This window comes from Osmerus eperlanus, chromosome 17, assembly GCF_963692335.1.
Source record: "Osmerus eperlanus chromosome 17, fOsmEpe2.1, whole genome shotgun sequence".
NCBI classification, from domain to species: Eukaryota; Metazoa; Chordata; class Actinopteri; order Osmeriformes; family Osmeridae; genus Osmerus; species Osmerus eperlanus.
In genome coordinates this window covers 6584948-6609910 of record NC_085034.1, presented here as the reverse complement: position 1 = coordinate 6609910, position 24963 = coordinate 6584948, and the positions used below count along the sequence as shown (strand labels likewise).

General features: G+C 45.3%; 4 protein-coding genes across 5 annotated transcripts; 2 read left to right on the top strand and 2 right to left on the bottom strand.

Moving 5' to 3' along the window:
• The first annotated feature begins 555 nt into the window (after positions 1-555).
• slc26a5 (solute carrier family 26 member 5) lies at positions 556-10732 on the top strand. Of its 2 annotated transcripts, none has more exons than XM_062482694.1 (18): positions 556-662; positions 1625-2052; positions 2376-2515; positions 2860-2970; positions 4785-4963; positions 5533-5697; positions 5831-6066; positions 6270-6417; positions 6760-6873; positions 7093-7170; positions 7347-7442; positions 7582-7688; positions 7861-7930; positions 8178-8270; positions 8506-8634; positions 8939-9157; positions 9448-9502; positions 9725-10732. In XM_062482694.1, exons 2-18 carry the CDS (start codon positions 1895-1897, stop codon positions 9862-9864), a joined length of 2238 nt encoding a protein of 745 aa, XP_062338678.1. In that variant the 5' UTR covers positions 556-662; positions 1625-1894; the 3' UTR covers positions 9865-10732. The 2 variants fall into 2 exon arrangements, with proteins under 2 accessions (XP_062338678.1, XP_062338677.1); XM_062482693.1 differs by having other exon boundaries at positions 566-724.
• Positions 10733-10843: 111 nt separating this feature from the next.
• Positions 10844-15810, bottom strand: psmc2 (proteasome 26S subunit, ATPase 2). The gene is made up of 12 exons (XM_062482695.1): positions 15640-15810; positions 15242-15279; positions 14998-15079; positions 14792-14891; positions 14459-14590; positions 14273-14345; positions 13008-13103; positions 12466-12630; positions 12223-12310; positions 11895-12097; positions 11693-11789; positions 10844-11119 (listed from the first exon to the last, which is right to left on the bottom strand). Exons 1-12 carry the CDS (start codon positions 15707-15709, stop codon positions 10962-10964), a joined length of 1302 nt encoding a protein of 433 aa, XP_062338679.1. The 5' UTR covers positions 15710-15810; the 3' UTR covers positions 10844-10961.
• Positions 15811-16063: 253 nt separating this feature from the next.
• On the top strand, positions 16064-20337 carry dnajc2 (DnaJ (Hsp40) homolog, subfamily C, member 2). The gene is made up of 16 exons (XM_062483047.1): positions 16064-16250; positions 16716-16906; positions 17117-17192; positions 17299-17397; positions 17484-17706; positions 17829-17894; positions 18007-18098; positions 18181-18302; positions 18495-18644; positions 18725-18813; positions 18908-18977; positions 19127-19308; positions 19431-19531; positions 19654-19764; positions 19865-20010; positions 20104-20337. Exons 1-16 carry the CDS (start codon positions 16196-16198, stop codon positions 20170-20172), a joined length of 1842 nt encoding a protein of 613 aa, XP_062339031.1. The 5' UTR covers positions 16064-16195; the 3' UTR covers positions 20173-20337.
• Positions 20298-24267, bottom strand: pmpcb (peptidase, mitochondrial processing subunit beta). The gene is made up of 13 exons (XM_062483048.1): positions 24132-24267; positions 23636-23773; positions 23266-23352; positions 23032-23161; positions 22631-22829; positions 22382-22461; positions 22066-22178; positions 21832-21975; positions 21496-21656; positions 21253-21338; positions 20884-20972; positions 20660-20735; positions 20298-20441 (listed from the first exon to the last, which is right to left on the bottom strand). Exons 1-13 carry the CDS (start codon positions 24213-24215, stop codon positions 20377-20379), a joined length of 1452 nt encoding a protein of 483 aa, XP_062339032.1. The 5' UTR covers positions 24216-24267; the 3' UTR covers positions 20298-20376.
• Positions 24268-24963: the final 696 nt, after the last annotated feature.

Genomic DNA, 24963 nt, shown 5'->3' with positions numbered 1-24963 from the left:
TCCGTCCGGTTGCAAATGTCTAATACCCGGGTCTAGGTGCATTAGGCTCACAAATCCATTGGCCACCACGTCGCAAATTGTAAAGTTAACGGTTTAGTCAGCACGCAAGAACCATGCTTCTGCCTGTGTGACGGGTAAGTCGGTAAATCAATGATCAACCCAGTGATGTACAGTTGCCACAGTCTGTTGTTAGCTTGCAGACAAGCACGTCATCTGGTGGTCACATACTGTCTTTGTATTTTATGCCGAAACGGAGGTTAAGCCGTATTCGGAATAGTATTCGAATAGTATGAATTTTTGGTGAGGAATCGAAACAATATTAGGCCTACCTCAGTCTGTGCATTAAATACAAATATAGACGATTAGAGAACGGCACAGAGAACGCCAGATACATTCACAATTCCTCTTAAAAGAACCGTTTAATTGTAAATATCGGAGCTTCCCTTAATTCATGGTTACACAAAGACAATTTTGTCCAATTCCAACAACAAACTACATTTTAATGTAAAATACAAATCCCATGACCACGGGACGTCTGACGTATAGCGTGACGTGTTCGACACACGCATCAAGTGATTTTCTCTGGAAGAGTACATGCAGCTGTCGACGGTTGTGAAAGGGCATTCCGGGTGTTAAACTGTAACTGGAGTCCCCGGTGCGAGGTCAGTGTGTATAATATTGGTGTCTCCCTAGTGTGTGGCATCCTAGGCAGAGGTTGCGAGAGGTAAGACATGGTCCATTGTCCGCATCTTCCATATAACTCTGAATGTCAGCTTATGCAGCTATCCCATCCCTATCTCGCCATAACCTGCATTTCAGGTTTTAACCCTTCAAGTAACCTTTATTTGTTTTAAGGCATATATATTTCTTGCTATTTCTGTCGTTATTAGTGACATCATAACCAACTACTTACAAACTTATGTAACTATAAGGTTAACGTAGCTAACTGTGATTATGGCTAAATGAGAGAGATCTCTCTTATTAGCAACAGTAGCTAGTTCCATGGCTACTTAACTAGTCATGTAGATTTTCATGAACAGGTTAGCTACTCCGCAAGTGTGTGTTTCGGTGGCGTAAGAATTGATTCATTAGTGTCCTCAAATTTGTACATTGAATGTTATTTAGTAAAAATGTCAAGGACAAGGTGGCTGTAAGTGCTCTGTACAACTAGTAGATTCCTTAGTGTTGTGAGTTGCATCTTGAAAGGTCAGGGTACTATCATGGTCTGTATTGCTGTGACCAGCCTGTCTGAAATGTAGCTTGGGCAATGTCATTGATTACAAATGAACTTCTAGCCTTTATTGATTTAAAGAGCCATTTATTGATTTTCAAAGCAAATGTTCAATGTTGCATGTTTCTTTTTTCATCTGCCTCTTTTCCAACATGATCTCTTATCAAATATTTAGTTATCAAGAAACGGACATGAAATGTTTTGCACCTGTAGTTTACTTTTGAGATTTTTCTGATCAATGAAAAATATCCTTAAACATAATTATGTAGCCGAATGAAAGCAAGCCACTGTGTGAACAGGACTCCACCACCAGAAGCAGCGCCAGAATTGTGGTTTTGTGTAAAAAAAATAAAATTAAAAAAATAAAACGTATTTCTGTCTCTTCCGTCTCAGAGCAAGACAGTAAACCAGAAGACCAACCAACAGAGCAGGAAAGAGAGAGGGAAAGACTGCACGATTGAGTAAAAGAGGAAGAGGGATAGCTCCACCCATCGAGCAAAAGCAGGATATAAGTGCAAAAGCCAACCAGCCAGATGGACAGTCACAGTTAAGTGGAGACAGCCGGACAGAAAGTTGCGCCCAACTTCCCTCCCCCTCTACGAGCCCTCGTCTCCTCCTGCAGCTCCTGCCCACCTGCCATGCCCGGGGGGTCCTCTCCGTGTTATGGAACGTGTGACGCTTAGCGAGGAGGATGAGCCCTCTCCGCTCGTGTACCGTGTGGAGCGGCCCGTCTACGACGAGGCCTTCCTCGACACCCAGCTTCTGCATCACAGGGTCAGGAGCCCCAAGACCCTCCAGAAGAGGCTGGCGCAGCATGTCAGGTCAGTACTCCCTGTCTCTGCTTCAATAGTGAGGCAGTGAAGCTTTTTGTGTTTACTTCTTTGTTTGGTCTGTCTTTTCTCTTCCAAGCGCTTTGGATTTGAGATAATGTGATGACTTATGAAAGTGAGATGTTTAATGCAGTATTATCTAGAGCGTTTGATGTCTTTTTGTTCAGTATCTGAAATAAAACAAGGAGTATCTTAATGTAAGGGAGGGAAGTGTATTTTGTTGGCAAAAAAGAAGGCGTTTTTTAATTGGAGAAAAGCACCCATTCATTCTCTTGTCTCTTCCGCTTTCTCTCCCTCCAACACAATGACCCCAGGTGTTCGTCTGAAAGGGCCAAAGCCATTGCTCTGAGTTTCCTTCCCATCCTTACATGGCTGCCGTCTTATCCAGTCAAGGAGTACCTCTTTGGCGACGTGGTTTCAGGCATCAGCACAGGGGTCATGCAACTTCCTCAAGGTCAGTAGCTATGAAAGACATTGTCAAGGTCTATGTCATACATGAACATGGTCAAGGTCAGTACCTGTGACATACATTAACAAGACAAACATAGTAGGCAGATAAGGTTCTAGCATTTCAGAGAAAACCCCCAGATGCCAGACTTCCCAGAAAGCTTGTTGTTTTGTAAATTTCTTTTAGAGGGGGGGTATTATTTTAGTATATTTCGTTTCAATGCAATCTCTCGTGTTTTTCTGCCTCTGTCTCTCCATCTCCCTCCCGCTCTCCTTCTCTTTGTCTCCTACTCTCCTACTTTCTCTCTCTCTCTCTCCCTCCCTCTCCATCTTGCCTCCCTCCCTCCCCAGGTCTTGCCTATGCGATGCTGGCTGCTGTGCCCCCTGTGTATGGCCTCTACTCCTCCTTCTACCCTGTCCTGCTGTATACCTTCTTTGGGACCTCCAGACATGTATCCATAGGTAAGCTCTGTTTTATTTCTCTACTACTAGGAGTTATAGAACGTCAATTAGTATACAGTATAGCTTGTTGGGTTGAAGGTGTCATAGATTTGAGCTTGCAGAAGTTTCTGCAGTAGACTAACTGCTGTTTTCCTCTTCTGCTCTTATCTACACTGACACCAACTTACAACTCAGATAACTTTAAACCGTTCCTTGACTCTGACCACTGAAATACTGTTAGAACTCGGCTCTTCTGAGCCTTGATCTGCTGCTATACTCTCTTTATGCTGCTTTGGATAAAATGGTAAATCAAGTGTAAATGTCATGATAAAAGCGGATCAGGATGTGGCCTTACAATACTGCCTACTGTCTGGTCTTGTTTCCCAGTGGAGATGAAGGGTAGGGCCCCAGGATGGGAGGGGGGGGGCATAATACCAAGCCTATTACTTCCCAAGACATTTAATCACACACCCCCACCCCAACCTGCCAACCCCGACCTAATAAACCATCACCTTTAAGGATACTTTATATCCTGTCATCTATTATTTCCCTGGCAACTGTTGACCTTTTAACATAGCCAAGAAGGTTTCACAATATGTGCCAAGAACAGGTTGACCTCTATGAATCATGTCAAACGTCTTTAATCAAGGGTGTGTTCTCTGAACGATCACTCCAAAACTCACAGATGACAAGACTAATAGTTGATTGTTGGGTTAGTGTAGAATTAGAAATGTTTTGACAAGGCACGACATATTGTGATTTGGAATCTGATGACCTTGCCTGATTTTTGGGAGGTCATTGGAGTTCATGGGATTTACGTTACTGTCAAGTAAGGACAGCCATTTTTTACACTCACACATTTTTAAAAGGGCTTGTGCTGTCTTCCATTTCACCTGACACGCTTTTACCTCCCCCACTATGGAAAAGTCCTGAGTCATGCCTATACACAAGAGAAACAGAGAATAGTCAGCTGGGAACTGATTTAGGTTTTTGAACGTTGTCCCACTGGACCAGAAGTTCTCAATAGGGTTGATTACTTTTGATATTTGACAGCTAGTTCTGTGAAGTATCTACCTAAAACATTAATGTCTGGGCAGTTGTCCAACTGTTTGGCAATAAGGTCTGGTGAACAAAGGCATGTATGTCTACACACACACACACCTCTTCCCAGAATTCTTTACTGTTGAAAAAACAACAACTATATGAGTATGTAGAAGGCCCCCTGCTTATTACTATAAGCACAATGATGTAATCTGAGATTACTCCCCTCTACAGGGGGTTGGTTTAGGTGTGGCTTTGACGCCTGTGTGTGTGTGTGTGTGTACACTGTCTGGGACAACGCTGACGCCTGGCCACTGATTTGTAGTTATGAGATTGTCTCTGAGCCAGGCCTAGTCAGTGTTAGCTGGTGCCCTGCCACACTGACGTCGCCTGAAGGAGGTGTTCTGGACGCATGTCAGGTGGGAGCACAGAGGAATGCAGTTCTGAGAAAACCTTTTTATTATTTATTTTAATAAATCATTTGGGGCGCAATGGCCCATACCCGAATACATTACATACAAGATGCATGAATCTACTTAACTAAAATGCTTAAATAAAAACAACCCAGGGACGGGTCAGTGGGAGTGGTCATTTTAAAAGGCGCAGCGGATAGTTTGCTGCTGTCCAACAACGAATAATCACACCAAGCACCATGTGATTTAATGAAATATATATTTATATATTTTTTTAATTATTTGTTCATTTATTCAATAAAAAAAATTCAATTCAAAACCATTAACAGGTGGTTCTTGGGCAGCCTAACAGCGTTTGTGTATCGGCTGTCTCCTCTGCAGGCACGTTTGCAGTGATCAGCCTGATGATCGGCGGCGTGGTGTTGAGGGAGGCCCCAGACTCCATGTTCACCATGCAGGCCCTGAACGGGACCAACGGCACCCTGGTGGACACTGAGGCCCGGGACACCAGGAGGGTGGAGCTGGCCGTGGTCCTCACCACCCTGGTGGGAATCATCCAGGTGGGTCTGCCTTCTGCGACGCTCCCCCTGACCCGTCCCTCACACACACACAGACATGCACGCACAAGTTTCAGGGTGCAAGTCAAACAGGTCTACCCGCTTGAGGTTGTTGGGCTTGCGATAGGATCTCATCACCAGGACACCGTCTCTATTGTGTGTTTGTGACGGTGTGTTTCTGCACATGTGAAACCCAGTAGCCAGCCTGTCGGGCTCTGTCTCAGGCTCAGCACTCAGTGTTGATGCAACACGCTGGGATCCACACTGTTTGTTGATGTGCGAGCACACAGCCCTATCGGATGCTTGCTCCTTGTCGTCTTTGCGTATTTGTTTATTTTCTCTCCGTGGCATGTACCAACAGTGAAGTCATGAAAACTAGTCGATCATTTATTAAGTATTGTTTCATATTGGAGGTTGTTAAATGCGTAGACCACATATATTTCTCATGCTTATGCATTTGCCTAATGCCGTCCTGGGTGTGTCTAACATTTGATGAAGTCAGAATCACATCCTGCTGTAGGTTTAGATCATTTTAACCTCTGTACCCCCCGTCCCCCCTCCCCTTCCCCCAGCTGGTGTTTGGGCTGCTCCGGTTCGGCTTTGTGGCCATCTACCTGACGGAGCCTCTGGTCCGAGGCTTCACCACCGCCGCAGCCGTCCACGTCTGTGTGTCCCAGCTCAAATACCTGCTGGGCGTGAAGACCCCCCGCTTCAGCGGGCCCTTCTCAGCCCTCTATGTGAGACACACTCTGAAACACACACACCCCCACCTAGACACCCCCACACACTCACATACACACGCACATACATACAAACACATTCCTAAACCAAGCCTCCTAATCCCCCCTCTAATTCCGCCTTCCCCCCCAGAGCTTGAGGGCCGTGGTGAGTGACATCACCAGCACCAACGTCACCACGCTCACCGTGGGCCTGGTGTGCGTCGTGTTCCTGTACGGGGTCAAGGTCGTCAACGAGCGCTTCAAGAGCAAGCTGCCCGTCCCCATCCCCGGGGAGATCATCGTGGTCATCGTCTCCACCGGCCTCTCCTACGGCCTCAGCCTATCAGAGGGCTACCTGGTCGACGTGGTCGGGAAGATCCCCACAGGGTGAGGGAGGTCGTGTCTGGCCAGCGTAGCGGCGTAGCGCAGCATTCGAATGCCGCGCAAATCCAAACGCAATGACGCCTTCTCTCGTGTGAAGGCGGTAAAAGCTTCTCTTTCAGCAACGTTTGTGACGAGAAATATTCCCTCCATAACGTGTCCTGGCTTGCCTCGTCAGCTGGCTTTTCACACAAGACGTCTGTCTACAGGCTCCTCCCTCCGGCGGTCCCCACTTTCTCCCTTCTACCAAACTTGGTCACGGATTCCTTCGCCATAGCCATCGTGGGCTTCTCCATGGGGATCTCTCTGGCCAAGACCTTTGCCCTGAAGCATGGCTACAGCGTGGATGGCAACCAGGTGTGTTTGGGCCAAGATTGGCATTGGGATGTTCCGGTTGTTGAGATGATGTTGTTGTTGTTGTTGTTGTTGTTGCACTGGGGTTGAGATGATGTCATCGTTTCACTGTGCCTGGTTCCTTGACTCTAACCACCAAAATACTACTGGAACCACACACGTCTGATCCTTGATTTCCTGCTGTACTTTCCACAGTATATGCGCCTTTTTGTATGTCGCTGTGGGTAAAGGATAAATGACGGCAATGTCAAATGTAGTCAGGATAGTAGTGGTGAGCCACTGGTGTTCTACAAGTGATCTTCTGCTGAGAATCTAACCCCAGCTCTGCGCTGCCCCTGTGCGTAGGAGCTGATCGCCCTGGGGATATGCAACTTTGTCAGCTCCTTCTTCCACACCTTCGCCATCACCTGTTCTATGTCTCGCAGCCTGGTGCAGGAGAGTACTGGGGGCAAGACGCAGGTAACACACGCACGCGCACACATCCTGTTTCTAAGGACACAGTGTATTGTCATGACTGAATGGGAATTCTTTGGCTCCTAAAACATCATAAAACTATATGGCTTAGATAAGTCCCAGACACTTCCTCTTATGCTTATAAGTTATAACTAAGCGAGATAATGGGAAATGATAAAGACGTCATTACTAATCTTATCTCTCTTTCTCTGTGTACGTCAACAGATAGCTGGTCTGCTTGCTTCACTGGTGGTGTTGCTGGTGGTTGTGGCCATTGGGTTTGTCTTCCAGCCCCTGCCACAGGTGGGTATGAGTGTGGAGCCACACACAGCCACAGCCACACTGTGGTTGTCTGAGCCAGCTCAGGGGCTAAAGAGGAAGTCAAACATGAAAACAATCTTTTCCCCCGAAATGATTATCCCCCTCTAGTCTCTTCACGTACCTCACCGCCAACCCTGTTCTGCACTGTGCCACTGCAGACGGTGCTGGCTGCCATCATCATGGTGAATCTGCTGGGCATGTTCAAACAGCTGAGGGACATTCCAGTCCTGTGGAGAACCAGCAAGATTGAGCTGGTGAGTCATGACGCCACACAACCACCCAGCCTCTGACTACGGCTCACTGCTCGTGCCTGGTCACAATGTTTTCAATGCCGTGGTGACAAGACGCGTGTGTATTTTTCCCTCTCTCCCCCCCCCCCTCTCTCTCTCTCAGGCTATCTGGATTGTTTCCTTTGTAGCTTCTGTCCTGTTGGGACTAGATTATGGCCTGCTCGTGGCTGTAGGATTTGCAATACTGACCGTCATCTACAGAACACAAAGGTGCCTGTCCGTCCTCTTCCTCCCTTGTCCCCATCCTTCTACCCTTTTCATTCAAAAGTAAAAGTCTTCCGTTGATCATCGCAAAGCATTTCATTCGATATCTCGGGTGTCGGTAGACTTCACAATGCTGCGTCCTGCGATGTTAACGTTGTCTCCCTTACCTTCCCTCTAGCCCAAAGACTCTGATCCTGGGACAGGTGTCCGACACGGGGCTGTACTGCGATGTGGACGAGTATGAAGAGGTGAGCGGTGCGCCGTGCCTGCCCCCACTGTGATGGTAGAACTGAAGGCTGAGGCAGAGGAAGGGGGGGATGGGTACAGCTCTGTGGTTTGAACATTTGACTACAGATCACAGTTTGCAGGCTTTTTCCCTCCCTGTACTGTATATTGCTTTGGAGTGTCTGCTGAATGAAAACGTTACTCTTTTCTAAGACCGAAACGACAGTGGTGTGACAGGATCTAAGTTCCTGTGATTGCGTTTGTTTCCAGGCAACAGAATGCAAGGGGATCAAAATCTTCCACTCCAACTCCTCGATCTATTTTGCAAACAGCGACCTTTACGTGAATGCCCTCAAACGGAAGGTAAACTACATGTGTAAGCGTGTATGTTGCATGCACATGTGTCATCAATAGCAAAGGGTTAGTTCACCTTTGGTCAGCCAATGTTTGACTGTAGCCCGTGAGCTCTTAGAAGACAGGTTTTCTTGTTCCTACAAATGCTACGCTATGTCGCCGCTTTGAAAAGTAAATATTAGGAGATGGGAGTCCAGCGAGATGGCCTGGCTTGATAAAATGTCTCTTATTCAAATGTTTGCAGACAGGAGTTGACCCCACTCAGCTTCAGGCTGCAAGAAAACTCCAGAAAAAAAGATTTAAGAAAGAGAAAGCTGAGAGGGACAAACTGAACCAGAAGTCGCCCCAGAAGATGAATGCTGTGGTCAAACTGGTGAGCCCTATGGTTGATAAGAGTGCACTGTGGTATTTGTGTGCATTGATTGTGGATCATTCACGCTCTCTCTCCCTGTTCAACCCAGTGTATAATAACCAATGGCAACCTCGCCAGTCAGGGCAGCCACAGCAAACTTGACTTATCCTCTCCATTCCTCCACACACAACGTCTGCACATGACCATTGTACAGCATATTTTAGAAGTCAATAGGAGAAAAAAATCCCCCCAAAATCAAATCAGACCTAGGCTATGATTGTCAGAGGCCATTCATAATACCCACGTTTCCTTTTTATTGGTCCAGGACTTGGAGCAAGGCGTGACCCACGAGGTTGTGGGTGGAGGCGTGTCCCAGACCCACCTGAACCTGCTGGGGAATGGGCAGACAGCCGAGGCCAGCACAGAGGAGTCCGACTCCGAGGTGGTCAGCTTCTTGCAGCCCCTCAGCCCTGTCCGCTCCATCATCCTGGACTGGACCCCGGTCAACTTCATCGACTCTGTGGGAGCCAAAGTCATCAGATTGGTACGTGGCTCATATTCCTGGAGGACTGAGACCCTGCTCTGATGAGACCTGGCCATGTCACAGTGACCCCGTCATCTAATTGATATCAAACTTAAACATGCTCACTCACTCACTCACACACACTCTCCTCGTTCTTCCATCCTGTCGGCCGTTTCTATCTCACTGGTTCCTAGGAGAGGGGTGCTCCAAGGTGCACCCCTGACGTTATTGGCGCTCCAACCGTGTCACATCCTGTCAGTGTGTGTCGGCCCATGTTCAGTGGCCTCACCAGGCTCTCTGTCTCTCTGCAGCTGGTGAAGGAGTACGCAGCTGTGGACATCCAGGTGCTGCTTGCTGGATGCAGCAGTGAGTACCTCTTCTCCTAGGACACCTTGCTGTATTAAGGACTACACGATATAAGTTGTTAACATATAAATGCGACATCTTGTCTTCTGTAAAGGTTTTGCTGGGGATCTCGGGGGTTGATTTATGGTCTATTTGAGTCATTTTTTGTTTGCTGATTGTAAAAAGGGCTGCATGGATTCAAATTAGATTTGATTTTTTACTTCTTTTTTTTTCCCCTCGCAGGAACTCTGCTCGCTGAACTCCGCAGCCTGCAGTTTTTCAGTGGGGTTGTGACCCCGGAGATGGTCTTTCCCACGGTCCATGATGCAGTGCTCCACTGTCAGTGTCACACCGTCCCACATGTCAACCACACTGTCCAATGACGCTCCCCACACAAGATGGCTTTAGAGTGGGCAGTCATATCAGGGCGGAGGTGTAGGGGAGGCATGGAAGCTGTCTGGCCGAGCACAGGGGGGGGGAGGTGGGTGGGTGGGTAACAGGTGGTCCCTGTTCAGATCTTTAACCATCACACAGGAGACACTGTAGACTGACTGCTATTCCACAAGTGCAATTTTTTTTTTTTTTTTATAAAAGATGGCGATGTATATTTGATGAAAGATTGGTGTAGTTTGGTTTTATTGCTAACATTCCTGCAGTCTGAGTGCAGTTCTATTGAGGCTTTTGTTTGTCGAAAGGATTGTATTAGCTTTTTTAGAATTCCATTGCACTTTTCTAGGTTTACATCACATCACAGGTTCAGAGGAAGAAATAGAGTACTGTGTTCAGTCCAGTTTTAGTATGGATTGCTGGAGGACTTTACAGGCACTGAGGGACAGTTACAGCCTTAACATAATCCTGCAGACAAGTTACTGTGTTGTATGGGCCTCTGTTACACATTGGAGAGATCTAGAAGCCTGTCTTTATTTCACTGCTGAAATCCTAGTGAATGCCAGGACTTTACCATCACCATGTGAGTACAAGCACAAAGGGTTGTTTAAAAGTGCAAAAAGTGCTCACTTTGCAATTGTCACAACTACATAAAAAAAAAAAACATTCTATTGTCTGTCGAAATGTTACTCATAGTAATATAAAAGACTGTATAAGCGAGACCAGTCATTATACCAGCATTGCATCTAGTGATTCAAATCATATGAGTGCTCTTAAGTTCATATTATGCTGTATTGTTACTTGTCAAATGTCTGTAATATCTGATGACCCAAGCTCTATAATAAATATTGTTTTTGTAACATCCTAATTGTACTTATGCAGACACATTCTAACTATCTGCTGTATTTGGAAGTTAAGCAGGGTTGCTGGGTTTGCATAAACTGTTTTCAGAAAGAAGTTCTTCGAACACCCATATCACAATAAAGTTTTATTTTTAGGTAATTTTCCAAGAATGACAGAACGTTATGGTTCAAGTCCCCCTTCCCGTCCCCGTGACAACAAACACAAACAAAAACATGATCGAAGGGAAGCCTCAGTTGTAGGTCATGTAGCGAGGGGTAGCGCTGAACTTGGCGTAGGACTTGATGACCTTGTTGACTGCCTCCAGGAAGTCCTTCTCAGTGGCGATCTTCCTGCGGGCTCTGATGGCAAACATCCCTGCCTCTGTGCACACACTACGGATCTCAGCACCTAAGGAGAAACAAGGACACAAACTCGTTAAGATAATGGTTAAATCTGTTAATTGCTGTTGTCATTAGACATTTTCTTTGATAGTTAAGTTCTGTTGCACATAAGCTCATAGGGCAGTGGTTCTTAACCCTGTCCTGCATGTTTTAGATGTTTCCCTGCTCCAACACACCTGATTCAAATAAATGCGTCGTTATCTAGCTCTGTAGAAGCCTGGTAACGAACATGCATTTGAATCAGGTGTGTTGGAGCCAAGACATCTAAAACATGCAGGACAGGTGGTACTTGAGGACAGGGTTGAGAACAACTGCCTTAGCACATCTGGAACACGACTTCAAATCTGTCAACAAGCAGGTCAACATGTCCAGGGGCGGTCCTACTGAGGGCGGTCCTACTGAGGGCGGTCCTACTGAGGGCGGTCCTACTGAGGGCGGTCCTACTGAGGGCGGTCCTACTGAGGGCGGTCCTACTGAGGGCGGTCCTACTGAGGGCGGTCCTACTGAGGGCGGTCCTACTGAGGGCGGTCCTACTGAGGGCGGTCCTACTGAGGGCGGTCCTACTGAGGGCAGAACTCACCGGTGCTGTTGGGACACAGACGAGCCAGCAGCTCAAAGCGGATGTCTCTCTCCACACTCATAGAGCGGGCATGGATCTTGAAGATGTGGGTACGACCCTGAAAAACAGCCATGGTTCAGATACACTTGCCTACTGTCAGAAAGCCAAACAAACACACTGACTCCTATTGATCTGCCTGGTCTACTCAGTCAGGGTTCCTTACCTCCAGGTCAGGCAGACTGAACTCTATCTTCCTGTCCAGACGCCCAGGTCTCATGAGAGCGGGATCCAGGGTGTCAGGCCTGTTGGTGGCCATGAGGACCTTGATGTTCCCCCTGGGGTCAAAGCCGTCCAGCTGGTTGATGAGCTCCAGCATGGTCCTCTGGACCTCGTTGTCTCCCCCGGCGCCGTCATCAAAGCGGGCGCCTAGACGACGAAGGTTCCAACGATTCCGTTTAGGCATGGTTAAGTCAACCACAACACACCTACCCACAGTAAATCCCGTTACTGTGTTTTAAGATTACGTTAAACATAAATGACTGATCGCTGACCTCCAATGGCATCAATTTCATCAAAGAAGATGAGACAGGCCTTCTTGGTTCTGGCCATCTCAAAAAGCTCACGGACCATTCTTGCACCCTGAAATTAGGAAGGAAGGTGGATGGAGGGATGGATAGAGAGACAAAATCGATATTAAGAAAGAGCGAGCGGCCAGATGAAAGCCACCCATACACTGAACAGCAGCATCACACTGCAGGTCGTTCCTTCATTCCTCGTCCAGGTTTGGGACTCACCTCTCCCACGTACTTCTGGACCAGCTCAGAGCCGATGACCCTGATGAAGCAGGCGTCGGTGCGGTTGGCCACCGCTCGGGCACACAGGGTCTTACCGGTGCCGGGGGGCCCAAACAGCAGGACCCCCTTGGGGGGCTCAATACCCAGGTTCACAAACCTCTCAGGCTAAAAGCATAACAGAACAGGAAATGTCATAAAACACTAATGTAAACACTACATTTTTTGTTTCATTCATGCATTTCAGCATACAGCACGTGCTGTTTAGCCTTCCATTGGTTGTTTTTATATGGTTAATAAGGATTTATAGTACTGCCATGTCTCAGAGAAGGGCAAAGGAATTTATCTTAGTCAAATATTTTAACATACCACTGGATAACCTACTGTTTCGTTCTAATCTATATCAGTATCAGTGAAGATTTGATTTCTGCTGCTGCTTTGTTGCAACCCACAACCTCATTACTACAGGCTTGTGATCAGATGATATGCCGTTCTCTGATCGTTAACAGAATGATCACCCACACTAAAAATATGTTAATACTCACATGAAGTAGAGGGGTCTCCACCACCTCTCTCAACTTCTCAATCTGCTCCTTACAGCCACCCACATCGCTGTAAGTCACATCGGGCTTCTCCTCCACCTACAGAGAGAGAGAGACACACACAGAGAGAGAGACACAGAGAGAGAGTGAGAGAGAACGGGACAGAGAGAGAGAGGAGACACAGACAGCTAGGGATGGGACGTATGGCACTGACACATCGATGCTTGTGTCGCAAAACCAATCCGCACAGTTTCGAAAAAGTGTTTTGGAGCTTGTATCAAATTACGAAACCACGTGATAGATGACGTTCAATGCTTCAAACGTCCCGAACTGGTTCGAAGTTTTGCAGCTCTTCTGAACCAGAGCCATAGAGGGAACGAAGCCACCGCTTCTTGTTAAAGACAAATCTCACATTGCCAGAGAAGCAGCACAAGGCATCGCTCGAGTTTCTTCCATGAGTCATTATTATTTAACCAAATCCGTATTGTAATAATTATAAATCTGTGCACTTGAGTGTTGTGTTGTATTTCATTGAAATGAAATATAACATGATAGGACTAGGTAGGTCTATACAGTGCCCAGAAAACAAATGTTGATGATTCGTCAACATTGTCAACAGTAATAATAATTTGTAAAAATAAAGTCCCCCCAGTTCACAATAGGCCTACATATCACAAATGTTAAGAATAAGAAAACATCAGTGTAATCTAGTTTAATTGATATAAAAACCGTATCGTATAAAGTCCGTCCACCCGCATCGACAAGAAACGGCTTTTTCGGTGGTGTAGCTGGTTAAAGCGTTGTACGACAATGTATTAATAATGCGAGTCTAGATACCCGAGTTCGCGCCCCAGTGCAGGGAACCTCAGAAGATATTCTTTAACTTTTACTGTGAGAAAATGACTTAATTCTAACGGCCTACAGATGTATCACAACATTTTAATGTGTGAGCACTAATATCGGATAAAAATGAACACATGCAGCCTTAATTAAAATATTAAATGTAGGGTAGTCTACCGTCGGAGACAACCACTACGCCCCATTCAGCCAGTTTAAACGGCTGCTAGATGACGCTGTTCATTTTCAATGCGCCGATAGTTCGGCTCTTTGGGCCGGCACAATCCGGAAGAAACCACCAAAGCTTCACAAGGTATCGTTCGCCCATCCCTACAGACAGCACAGTCTTATCAGGGTGGACGCATCCCATTCCATTAACGTGTACGCTTCTTTGGCTTTTGTCAATAAAAAGCTATTGATTGTTGTTTTACCTGCATCATTGTTACAGTTGGGTCAATCTTAGGGGGCAGAGGAATGTGGATCTGGTACTTGTTTCTGTCAACACTAGAGAAGTAACAAAGAAAATACACGCGAGTATTTGTTTTGATGCCGTCGTCAACGACATTCCTGTTACTTATTTCATCAAAACGTTACAGCAGTTTTGCCCTCTTCCTTACCCGACCCTCATGCCCTCCTCAATATCAGTAGGGGCCACCTGGTCGCTCAGGTCCACCACAAACTTAGCAAACTGTTTCACGTTGATGATGTACTTGGGGTCTTCAGAGTCGGCATTGATGATTTTTGTGCATCTGTCAAAACAAAACAGAACCGCAATCCATGCCTTCAGTATGTTGGAAACCAACAGCATTTGATGAAAATGACCATTTAATATATAAATTATGAGTCTGTATATATAAATGGCTGTACAATGAATAATAGAACAAAGAAACGGCATCGTAGTATTTGACTTAGATGAAGCCTTGTATTCAGTGAGGGCGTCGGGTACCTACCTAGCCACCTGTAGAGGCTGCTCGCTCTGGAGGGTCTGTTTGTCTGCAGCCAGATCCCATAGTGCAGGGGGGGCCAGCCCGGTGTCAGACTCCTTGATGCCTGGTACAGACAAGCACACATGCAAGGTTAGCACATGTGCTACTACACTATCAGTATGTCGGTCAAGGATTTCCTGTGCGGTAGAGTGTATGCCTGAAAGACATACCGGTCAGCTCATTAATCTTCTTGAGCAGTTGCTGGATATCATCCTCAACCTGTTTTATTTGTCGGGAATAAGTGCTCTGGCCCTGAACACCAGAAAGACAGAAATCACAGATTGTAGTGAACCGTGATCTGCTGTCCCAGATACTATTTGAGATAGTGGAGACCATAACACACCGTAGCATAACAAATGGCAATTAACAGGCTGGTGTTACATACAAATAGTAATGTGTAAGGTTTATACTTACATAGGTTTTCAAAAGGGCAATGTCCCCCTCGTCCAATGCTGAAAGCAAGAAAAAACGTTGGTGAATGAAGTGCCAAGACTAGCCTAGCTGAAATAGCTAGCGCTAGCTAGTATTGTTGATGCTGCTGAACTTGATTTATAACAACATTGTTAAATACCTAGGCCAGTTTAATATGCTGCATATACATGTATACCGCTAAGTAACCACACCAAATGCACCCATATCTTCTACAACACAGTATTCCAGCTAGTTCCATTTTATGATCATCATGACGATGACTTGCTGGTTACAACATTGTTGAACTGGCTAGCTAGCAAGCTAATGACGGTCGTTAGCTTCCTTCTAGCATAAGGATAGCTAACAAAGGAACAAAAGACGTCCAAACATTCATGTAGTACCTCTGATAGGTTTATCTTCCTTTTCCTCTTCTTTAACTTTCCTCTGGTCTCCTCCTAAATAGTCTGGCATGGTCAATTCAGGTAAAATATGTTGACTACAGAAAGAGTTTGTACTTCTGCACAACAAGGATTACACAGCAAGTTTGGACTTCCGCTATGTCTGCTAGGACAGGACACAGTGGTCGGAGTACTATTAAAGACGCACCGTGAATGGTGAAATAACTTTATATTTTTCTTAATGGTTAACTTTATGCGTGACTCAATACTATATTATTTTAAAGTAATGGCCGCTATAAATTCTTGAAATATGGCGAGACAAAATAAATAAGAGTCACTGAACATGTTTGTTGTGAAAAAAAATTCGGAACCAAAGATTACGCAGTACAGTGCACAAGTACGGATTTTCAACGGTGTAAGGCTCTACCCAGTAAGGAACTCGTCTAAGCAGGCCCATGTGGTGCACTGAAAACCGGGCGACAGGACAGCACTTCAGAAATATCCACCTTTAAAATAATACATTTTGCATCTTGATGTGTTTATAGCTCGCGTTTCCAAAATGCTATTAGAAGCATTAGAAGGGGATGTTACAGTCGTCTGTAATGCCATTACCGGTAAACGCCTGATTACCTAATATAATGCTTATTTTCACTCTATCCGTTAGCATTTAGCTTTATAGCTAGTGTAGCTTGCTCGCTTGTAGCTAACATTAGCAACTATAGTTGCTTATAAGTGTGTGGTAGCAAGTGTTAAGTAACGGTAGCGTTTTATTCACATTTACACAGATATTGGAAGTGAATTCATTGGATATGGACGAACAAATACAAACAATACTTTGACAAGCTTTCATAAACTGTAGTACTTGCTAGCCCTCCTGAAAACACCTGCTGTGCTGTACTGATTTCTTTTTGACAGTATCAGCTGCTAGCTAGCTTTGTATGTAGCTATGTAGTATTTATCCATATTATTGTTAAATTGTAGAGCCACCTGTTTTGTTAGGCAGATTATGATGTTCCTGTTTAAGTACTGTAAAATGGTAGATGTTTAGTATATACATTTTCACTGTCTCTCTTTTTCAGCCTCTGTACGGATTGAGGTGGAACCAGTTGGCCGTTGGTTTGAGGCCTTTGTCAAGAGGAGGAACAGAAATGTGTCAGCCTCCTTCCAGGAGCTGGAGGAAGAGGAGGAGCTGTCTGAGGAGTCAGAGGATGAAGAGCTACAGCTGGAGGAGTATCCTTTGCTCCGAACGCTGGACCCCAAAGACTGGAAGGTAGCTAGCAAGCAGGCTACTTCAGATGTTGCCTTTTGTCTTGGGGACTCTTGCCATAATAAATGGGAGGGGTATATCTCAGTGGTAGAGCATTGGTTGCAGATCAAGAGGTCACAGGTCAAACATCCACCCCCCTCTGACTTCAAATGTTGCTTTTGACAAGTGTCTGTTAAACAGTATATTTTAACATATTCATTTTTGTTTTGTCAGAATCAAGATCACTATGCTGTCCTCGCTCTGGCACATATGAGATACAAGGCGACCCAGAAACAAATCAAAGCTGCCCGTGAGTCTTTCACCCTCACGCACCATGGCCTTGTTACATTTTAGAACTCCCTAAACACAGCGCTAAAGCTGTATTAAGTTATTTACTCTGAGTTGTATCCACACAGACAAAGCCATGGTCTTGAAGCACCACCCAGACAAAAGGAAAGCTGCTGGAGAACAGATCGTAGAGGGAGACAATGACTACTTCACCTGTATAACTAAAGGTAAGAACATTAATCACTGCTGTCTTTATATTTTCTCAATCGACTTTCTTTTTATAACACAAGGGTGTCCGCTTGTCTAATTCCAGCAATAGAGATGTTGTCCGACCCGGTGAAGAGAAGAGCGTATGACAGTGTGGATCCTACTTTTGACAACACCGTGCCCTCGAAGGGCGAAGCGAAAGAGAACTACTTTGAGGCGTTTGGTCCCGTGTTTGAGAGAAACGCCAGATGGTCTTCCAAAAAGCACGTGCCCAAACTCGGGACCATGGATTCCACATTTGAAGAAGTAGATCATTTTTACTCTTTTTGGTAAGTATCGAATAATAGGTCACTGTTGACAGGAACACTTGTCATAGATAATGTCCACTGGGAAATTAATTAAGATGAAGTATTACACTTCCACTCAGTGATATATTTTGTTCTCAATCAAGGTACAACTTCGACTCATGGAGAGAATTTTCGTATTTGGATGAAGAGGAAAAGGAGAAAGCTGAATGGTGAGCTACATAACGACACGCTTCCTGACTGCTAGTATTAGAATACCCCCAAGAAGCCATGTTTAGAGCGAGTGTCTGATTTGTTCTCTCTCTCTCTTTTTTTTTTATCTAGTCGAGACGAGCGGCGATGGATTGAAAAGCAGAACCGGGCTTCCAGAGCGCAGAGGAAGAAGGAGGAGATGAACAGATTGAGAACACTAGTTGGTAAGTCCTCAATAAATAGCTTTTGATGGTAATAAGCAATGGGGTCAGTGCATGCTTGAAATGTGTCCTTGCCTCTCTGCAGACACCGCCTACAACTGTGACCCCAGAATAAAAAAGTTCAAAGAGGAGGAAAAGGCCAGGAAGGAGTCTGAGAAGAAGGCCAAGGCAGACGCCAAGAGAAAAGAGCAGGAGGAAAGGGATCGAGTGAGTCCCTGACATCCTTGACTTAACATCTGGATTCACACAATCGCGCCTCCTAGAAAGTCGTATCTGTACTAGATCTGTAATGTTCATGATCTAGATATGCAATGTTCAAGATATGGAATATTTAGGACCTGGAGCGTTCTAGATCTGGGATTTTCAGGATCTGCAATGTTAATATTTGTGGTTCCGCAGGCTCGCCAGGCAGAACTGGAGGCCGCCCGGCTAGCCAAGGAGAAGGAGGAAGAGGAGGCCAAGCAGGCCGCCTTGCAGGTCAAGAAGGAGAAGGACATCCAGAAGAAGGCCATAAAAAAAGAGAGGCAGAAACTCAGGACTACCTGCAAGGTGCTGACAGCCCTGTATTACACAGAAGTTTGAACTGATTGTTGCTTGTCTTTGTCTTATGAGTTCATTTTACTCCATAGAACTGGAATTACTTTGCCGAAAACGAGTCCGACAGTGTGAAAATGATGGGGGATGTGGAGAAGCTGTGTGACGGCCTGGAGCTAATGAGGTGAAACGAAAGATGGTGTAAAAGGATACCGTTTGTGGGGAAATCCAGTTGGTTCACTGTTTTATATGTTTATATATCTTCCTGTGTATCGCAGTTTGCAGTCCCTCAACGAGACCTTGGCCGCAGGTTCGAAGGAGGAGGGCAAGGCAGCTGTAGAGAAGGAGGTACTGTTTGCAAAACGCACACCAATCCCAAAGATGTGACAACCCACCCTAAAATTCAAGACGGGGCTTGACTGTGGCCCGTGAATGCCAGCTGGACCGCTAACGTGTGGGTCCTGCCACCTGTGTGTGTGTGTGCGGCTCCTCTCCAGGTCCAGGGGGTGAACGCCCAGCTGCAGAAGGAGAAGGAGGCGGAGGTCCAGGCCCGCCAGGCTGCACGCACGGCCGAGCAGGCCAGCGGGGGAGGAGGAGGCGGGGGCAAGGGCTGGAACGAGGAGGAGCTGCAGCTGCTTATCAAAGCGGTCAACCTGTTCCCAGCAGGAACCAACGCCAGGTACGCTGCTCAAACCTGGGCCCCATGGCCTGAGTTTCTAGAACCCCAGGCCAGGCCCACTCCCTCTCTTGGTATCCAGGCCCAAATAGTTTTTGGGATACTAATCTCATCTTGTCCTTCAGATGGGAAGTCATCGCCAATTACATGAACCTGCACTCCACCAGCGGCAACAAAAGGACAGCCAAAGATGTCATCAACAAAGCCAAGAATTTACAGAAGCTGGGTAACTATACCCCTAATTTCTGATCAGATGACTTTGACCAGTTCCCCAATTACTGTTATTACTAGAATTATACAATAATCAGCTGTCTTGTAATAATGTGACTGTCTTGTCTTCTGCTTCAGACCCCGTCCAGAAAGATGAGATTAACAAGAAAGCCTTTGAGAAGTTCAAGAAGGAGCATGCAGCAGTTCCTCTGACAGTTGACAACGCAGTGCCATCTGAAAGATTTGACGGTAAGTCATTGGTTTAACTCAAACATTCATGTTAACTCTTCGGTCTGCTGGTGGGGGGGAGGTCACAAACATCTGAGTGGATCTGTGTGCGCTCTCTCAGGTAGTGCCGCGTCCTGGACCGGTGAGGAGCAGAAGCTGCTGGAGCAGGCCCTGAAGACCTTCCCCGTCAGCACCGCTGAGAGGTGGGAGAAGATCGCTGCCGCTGTCCCTGGACGCAACAAGAAGGACTGTATGAAGAGATACAAGGTAAGCTGGCCCCCGTCCGTCGGTTTGTATGTGTAGTGCAACACTGATTCATTATTTATATATCCTGAACTCTCCTTTTTTCCCTTGTCCCAGGAACTGGTGGAAATGGTCAAGGCTAAAAAGGCTGCTCAAGAACAAGTGGGTGGAAAAAGCAAAAAATGACAGACCTGAAGCAAAACGACAGCAACAAACAACTAGCACCCATGTTCTTTTAAAGTTATTGTGTTGGTCTTTATTTTATAATAAAATTCAAGAAGGAAAAAAAAAAAAACTACAGAAGACTTAAATACTTTGTAAAGTTCAGTTTCAGTTAATGTACTGTACAGTCGGCTGCTTGCTACTAGCTTTTGTAATTCTCTTCAGAGGTCAGGTTTTCATCCAGTACATCTCACTGCGGATGCGGTTGTAGTCTGGGAGGTGTTCAATCGGCCCTGAAACAGATGTTTTAAATACACACACAAATTGAATTAAAATTGAAAATTGACTTGAGTAGCAGACAATTATGGTCTTGAACAATACTGAATGTACTGATATTTCTTCAACTGTTAAAATGGACATGTGTAATGGGCATATGATGAGAACTATTGAGCCAGTCAAGTGGATTAATGCAGAGATCTCTGGCTATCACGAAAGAGACATGAGTACATACCAACTGCTGCAATGGCCGGTGGTTTGTCATAGATATATTTTGTACACACGTCCTTGATGGTCTTTGCATCTATGGCCTGTTGAGGTGGACACAAGGAAAATAATATTTCAAATAAAGACACTGCAATAATTTCCCAAAACATTCAACAGCTGTCTTTGGTATGTTCTGGTTTGCACCTAGCCTAGTTTGGCTGCATTATACAAAGAGAGCCTTTGTTTCCTCACATCGATTCTGGCCTCCAGTTCATGTAGTGGGATCCTCCGGCTGTAGCACAGCATCTGTCTCCCTATGTCCTCACAAATCGGCGTGGAACCTACCGGAAGGACACCGATTTCACATGTTTCATTTCATTTAGCAAATGCTTGCATCTAAAGCAATGTAGAAATAGTTCAGCAGAAGATCAAGGTCCTGAAGGGCATAGTTCTACAGTATTTCAGTGGTCAAAAGTAACCACATCTCCGCTACTAGTCATGGTGAACACGATGCGAGAAACACCAGTGTGCAACGCTCACTGCTTCACCACATGGATATTATTTTCCTATACTGATTGAAAGGTGTATTGGAAATGCAGTCAACCAAATGGGAGGACCTACCATCAAGATGCAACAGCATGTTTGTTTTCAGGAGGTTCTTTGCCCTTGCTACTTCGTTTTCAGTAACACTAGTACACAAGGCCATCCTGAGGACAAGGTTTTGGTCAGTAAAATCGACACCAGCAATGTCTGTCCCCACTCCCGATGAAATGATAAATATGAACCTTACAAGTACAGTAATACTGAAATGGGTCTGATATCGGTCATGTTGGGCTTCCGTGTTTCGATTTCCTAGTCCCTCACCATTCCAGCTGGGTGAGGTGCACCATCTCGTTTATAGTGCCAGGCTCACACACCATGTAGAGGCCCCACAGGCCTGTGTCTGTGTAGCACGTGTTGAAGGACTGGAAGCTATGGCACAGGTTGCCCTGGCATGCCATCTGTGCCATCTTACTGGAGAGATTCTGGCAAGACAAGGAAATGGCAGCAGGGTTGGTAAGTGGGATCAGCCAGAAAGCTGACCGTCACTGTGTGTGTGGTAAAGTGGTGTTTTGATATAACCTTGGAGGTTTTATTACAGTATTATTTTTTATTTAAGGGAACAGCACATAGGAAGTATTAGGCTGTTTATCCACTCACCACACCACCCCCAAAAGAGCGGTCCCAGTTTCCGATCAGTGTGTTGGCAACCATGAGAGGAATGGTGTCAGGGTGAGACCAGCCAACAGCCTCGATCGCTATGGCAATGTGTGCCAGGGGCATCTTGTCGTCCCGAACACGGATCTAGAAGAAAGAAAACATCAAAGATGCTTATTATGAATGTATGTGGTGGACTGCATGTTGTTGGTGTTGTTGTTGTTGTTTTTCTTTTACCTCACTTCCTGTGAAGTTGCATGCAGGAAGTGTGGGGGCTTCTCCCTTGTATCTGGCAGGAAGCTTCCCAAAGTGGTACTTTGCCAAGTCAATCAGCTCATTATGAGAGACCCCTGACAAAAAAAATAAGACTCAAAAAATGATCTACCCCATAAATAATGGTCATTCAGCAGACACTTTCATCCAAAGCCATGCCGAGTGTGGGATTTGAACCTGCAACCTCTTGATCTGCAGCCAACCACTCCACCACGGAGTTATACCCAATAAACCAAATGCCTGTTTATCTCTGACCTATATCATGAGGAGAGTATCTTACCTCCAGCAGCAGCTAAGACTATTCTGGGGCCTTTGTAGTGGGTTGTGATGTATTCCACCAGATCTCCTCTGTTAATAGTTCTATAATGAAACATACATACAGGAAACATTAAAGTTACACTCTTATATAGTGGGTACAAGTGGGTTACACTCTACAGTGGGTGTATTCACTACATTTCCAAGGGAACCCTTCACACACACACACGCTACAAGAGATAATATCGACTACAGTTCAGAGCGGCCAACTTACTTGATGTTTTCAGTGGGCCCCAGGATTGTCCTACCCAGAGCTGTGGTTTGATATGCTGTGGCATGGAGGTAGTCGAAAACCACTTCCTGTAGATTGGTCTCCACTTCCTGCATCTCCCTGAGGATGACCCCTCGCTCGCGCTCTATCTCCGACTCACCCAGCATGCTGTTCTGGATGATGTCAGCCAGGATCTCCACAGCTGTAGACAGGAAAGCAGAGGGGAACGTTAAATACTGTAACACCACTCACATGATGATGATAAGTATGCAGCACGTGTGGCTTCTGTGAAGCCCTTTCTGTGTTTGTAAAAGGGCTACACAAGTTTGATATGATTTGAGCCAAGGCTTCTCAATGAATAGGAATTAATAATAAAACATGACAGTGATGTGGTGTTGCCATACCTCTGGGCAGGTCCTTAGAGAAGGCTTTGGCATAATACACAGTCTGCTCTCTGGAGGTGTAGGCATTCAGATGTGCTCCCATGTTCTCAATCTCCAGCTCCAAGTCAAGCTGAGAGCGCTTTCTTGTACCCTTTCAAACAACAGACACACAGATCATTTAACAAATTATGTCTAATAGGATTATATGAACACTATAAATGTACATTTGAACATAATTTGAATCTGTCATCTCACCTTAAAAGCCATGTGTTCCAAGAAGTGTGCTGTGCCATTGTTCCTTTCATTCTCATAGCGGCTTCCAGCGTCTATCCAAAGACCAACCTGACATGGAGATCACAGTTTATTCTTCATCAGAACCCTAACCGATCCCTCCTAATCAAACGCCTTTTATTCCAAAATGAAAGAGGGATTCACAAATTGAGGATTCAGTCACCACCAGGTGAATGATTCTTAAACTTCTACTGCACTTTCTATATGCACTAGGCTATTTGTACATCGCATTGGATAGAAGCGTCTGCTAAAAGAAATGATATAAAATGTGGTGTAAATGAATGGACTAAACAAAAGTGACTCAACTTTGAAGGATATGGATATAGCTACGTACAGTGCAGGTAGATAGACCAGAGTCCTCAGATGCAACACGAAGACCATTTTCTAACGTGGTAACCTTGGTTTCTGGAACATTTAGCACCACTTGCTGTGCAGCCTGTGTTGACAGGAGTCTGTGCGGTTCAGTTATGGGCTGCAATGGAAAACAAGAAAGCGAGGCATGCTCATGTTATCATTACATAAGCTGGTTGCAAATGTACAACTCATGATGACTAAGTATTCCTTGACGTGGAATGTTGTGCAATCCCTTAAAACTACCTATCTAAACATTGAATTGCCGTACAGCCGACTACAACTGTATCCCTTATTATAAACACTGAAAAGGCCATACTGCCTGCCATGCGTTTGCAGCTATAGATATTTAACAACATCCTTCAGAAGGCAGGTCGGCCATGCAGGATCTCTTTGATCATATTCTACCCTTCGCGAACATGTATTTAAGTCGAGGTTTACGATTGATCGAAAATAACCGTCCGACAACGGAGTCTTACCTTGGTGAAGGCACCAATCTTGAATACATTCCTATTTACAAGGTACCTTCCAGCCGAGGCGAAGCGCTGTAAGGACGTCGCCATGCTGTTTGTGTCATATGGCTACATCGCTCTGCGCATGTGCTACTTGTTGAACTGACGGAAAAAGAGCCCAACACCATTTTCGGGGAAAAAACGAATCTGTCAATGAACAAAACATAAAACAACATGAAAGAATATGGGAAATTATCAACTTGGCGTATCTGACTTGAAAATATCACTAGCTTTATGCTTCTGATCATTCATCTGGTCTGAGTGTGGCTTGTTCACAACAAGACCAGAAGATGGCAGCAGAGAGCATTCCATTTTCCATGTCCAGGTTTGACCACTTTCATTGGTAGATAAAACGTTTTTTTCTTTTCCAGAACAATTATAATATTTCCACCTATTGCATCATTAGCGATTGCAAATATATAGTAATATACTAGGGTGGGGAAATGTACATATCTGTAAGGAATTATTTTTATATTCACCTTGTGACCTTTAGGCTGGATAGCCTTTGCTGGAGGATAAATATTACAAGAAAATGGCCTATTAGATAGTGAATCTTCTTGATTCCTAATGTTTATTCTTTCACAGAGGCGTCTGTCGTGTTTTTTAATAAACAGTGAAATGAAAGCACATTTTTTATGGGGGAAAAAAAACATTCCATGTTTATCTAAAATGAGTATTTTACTAAAGCAAAACTAAGGCAAAGGTGTCTTTGTAAACTAACATCCGCCACAAAAAGAAGTCTACTGTCGCCGTTGCCTGCCTGTTTGCTTCAGGCTGGAATAAAGGGTTCTTTTGTAAC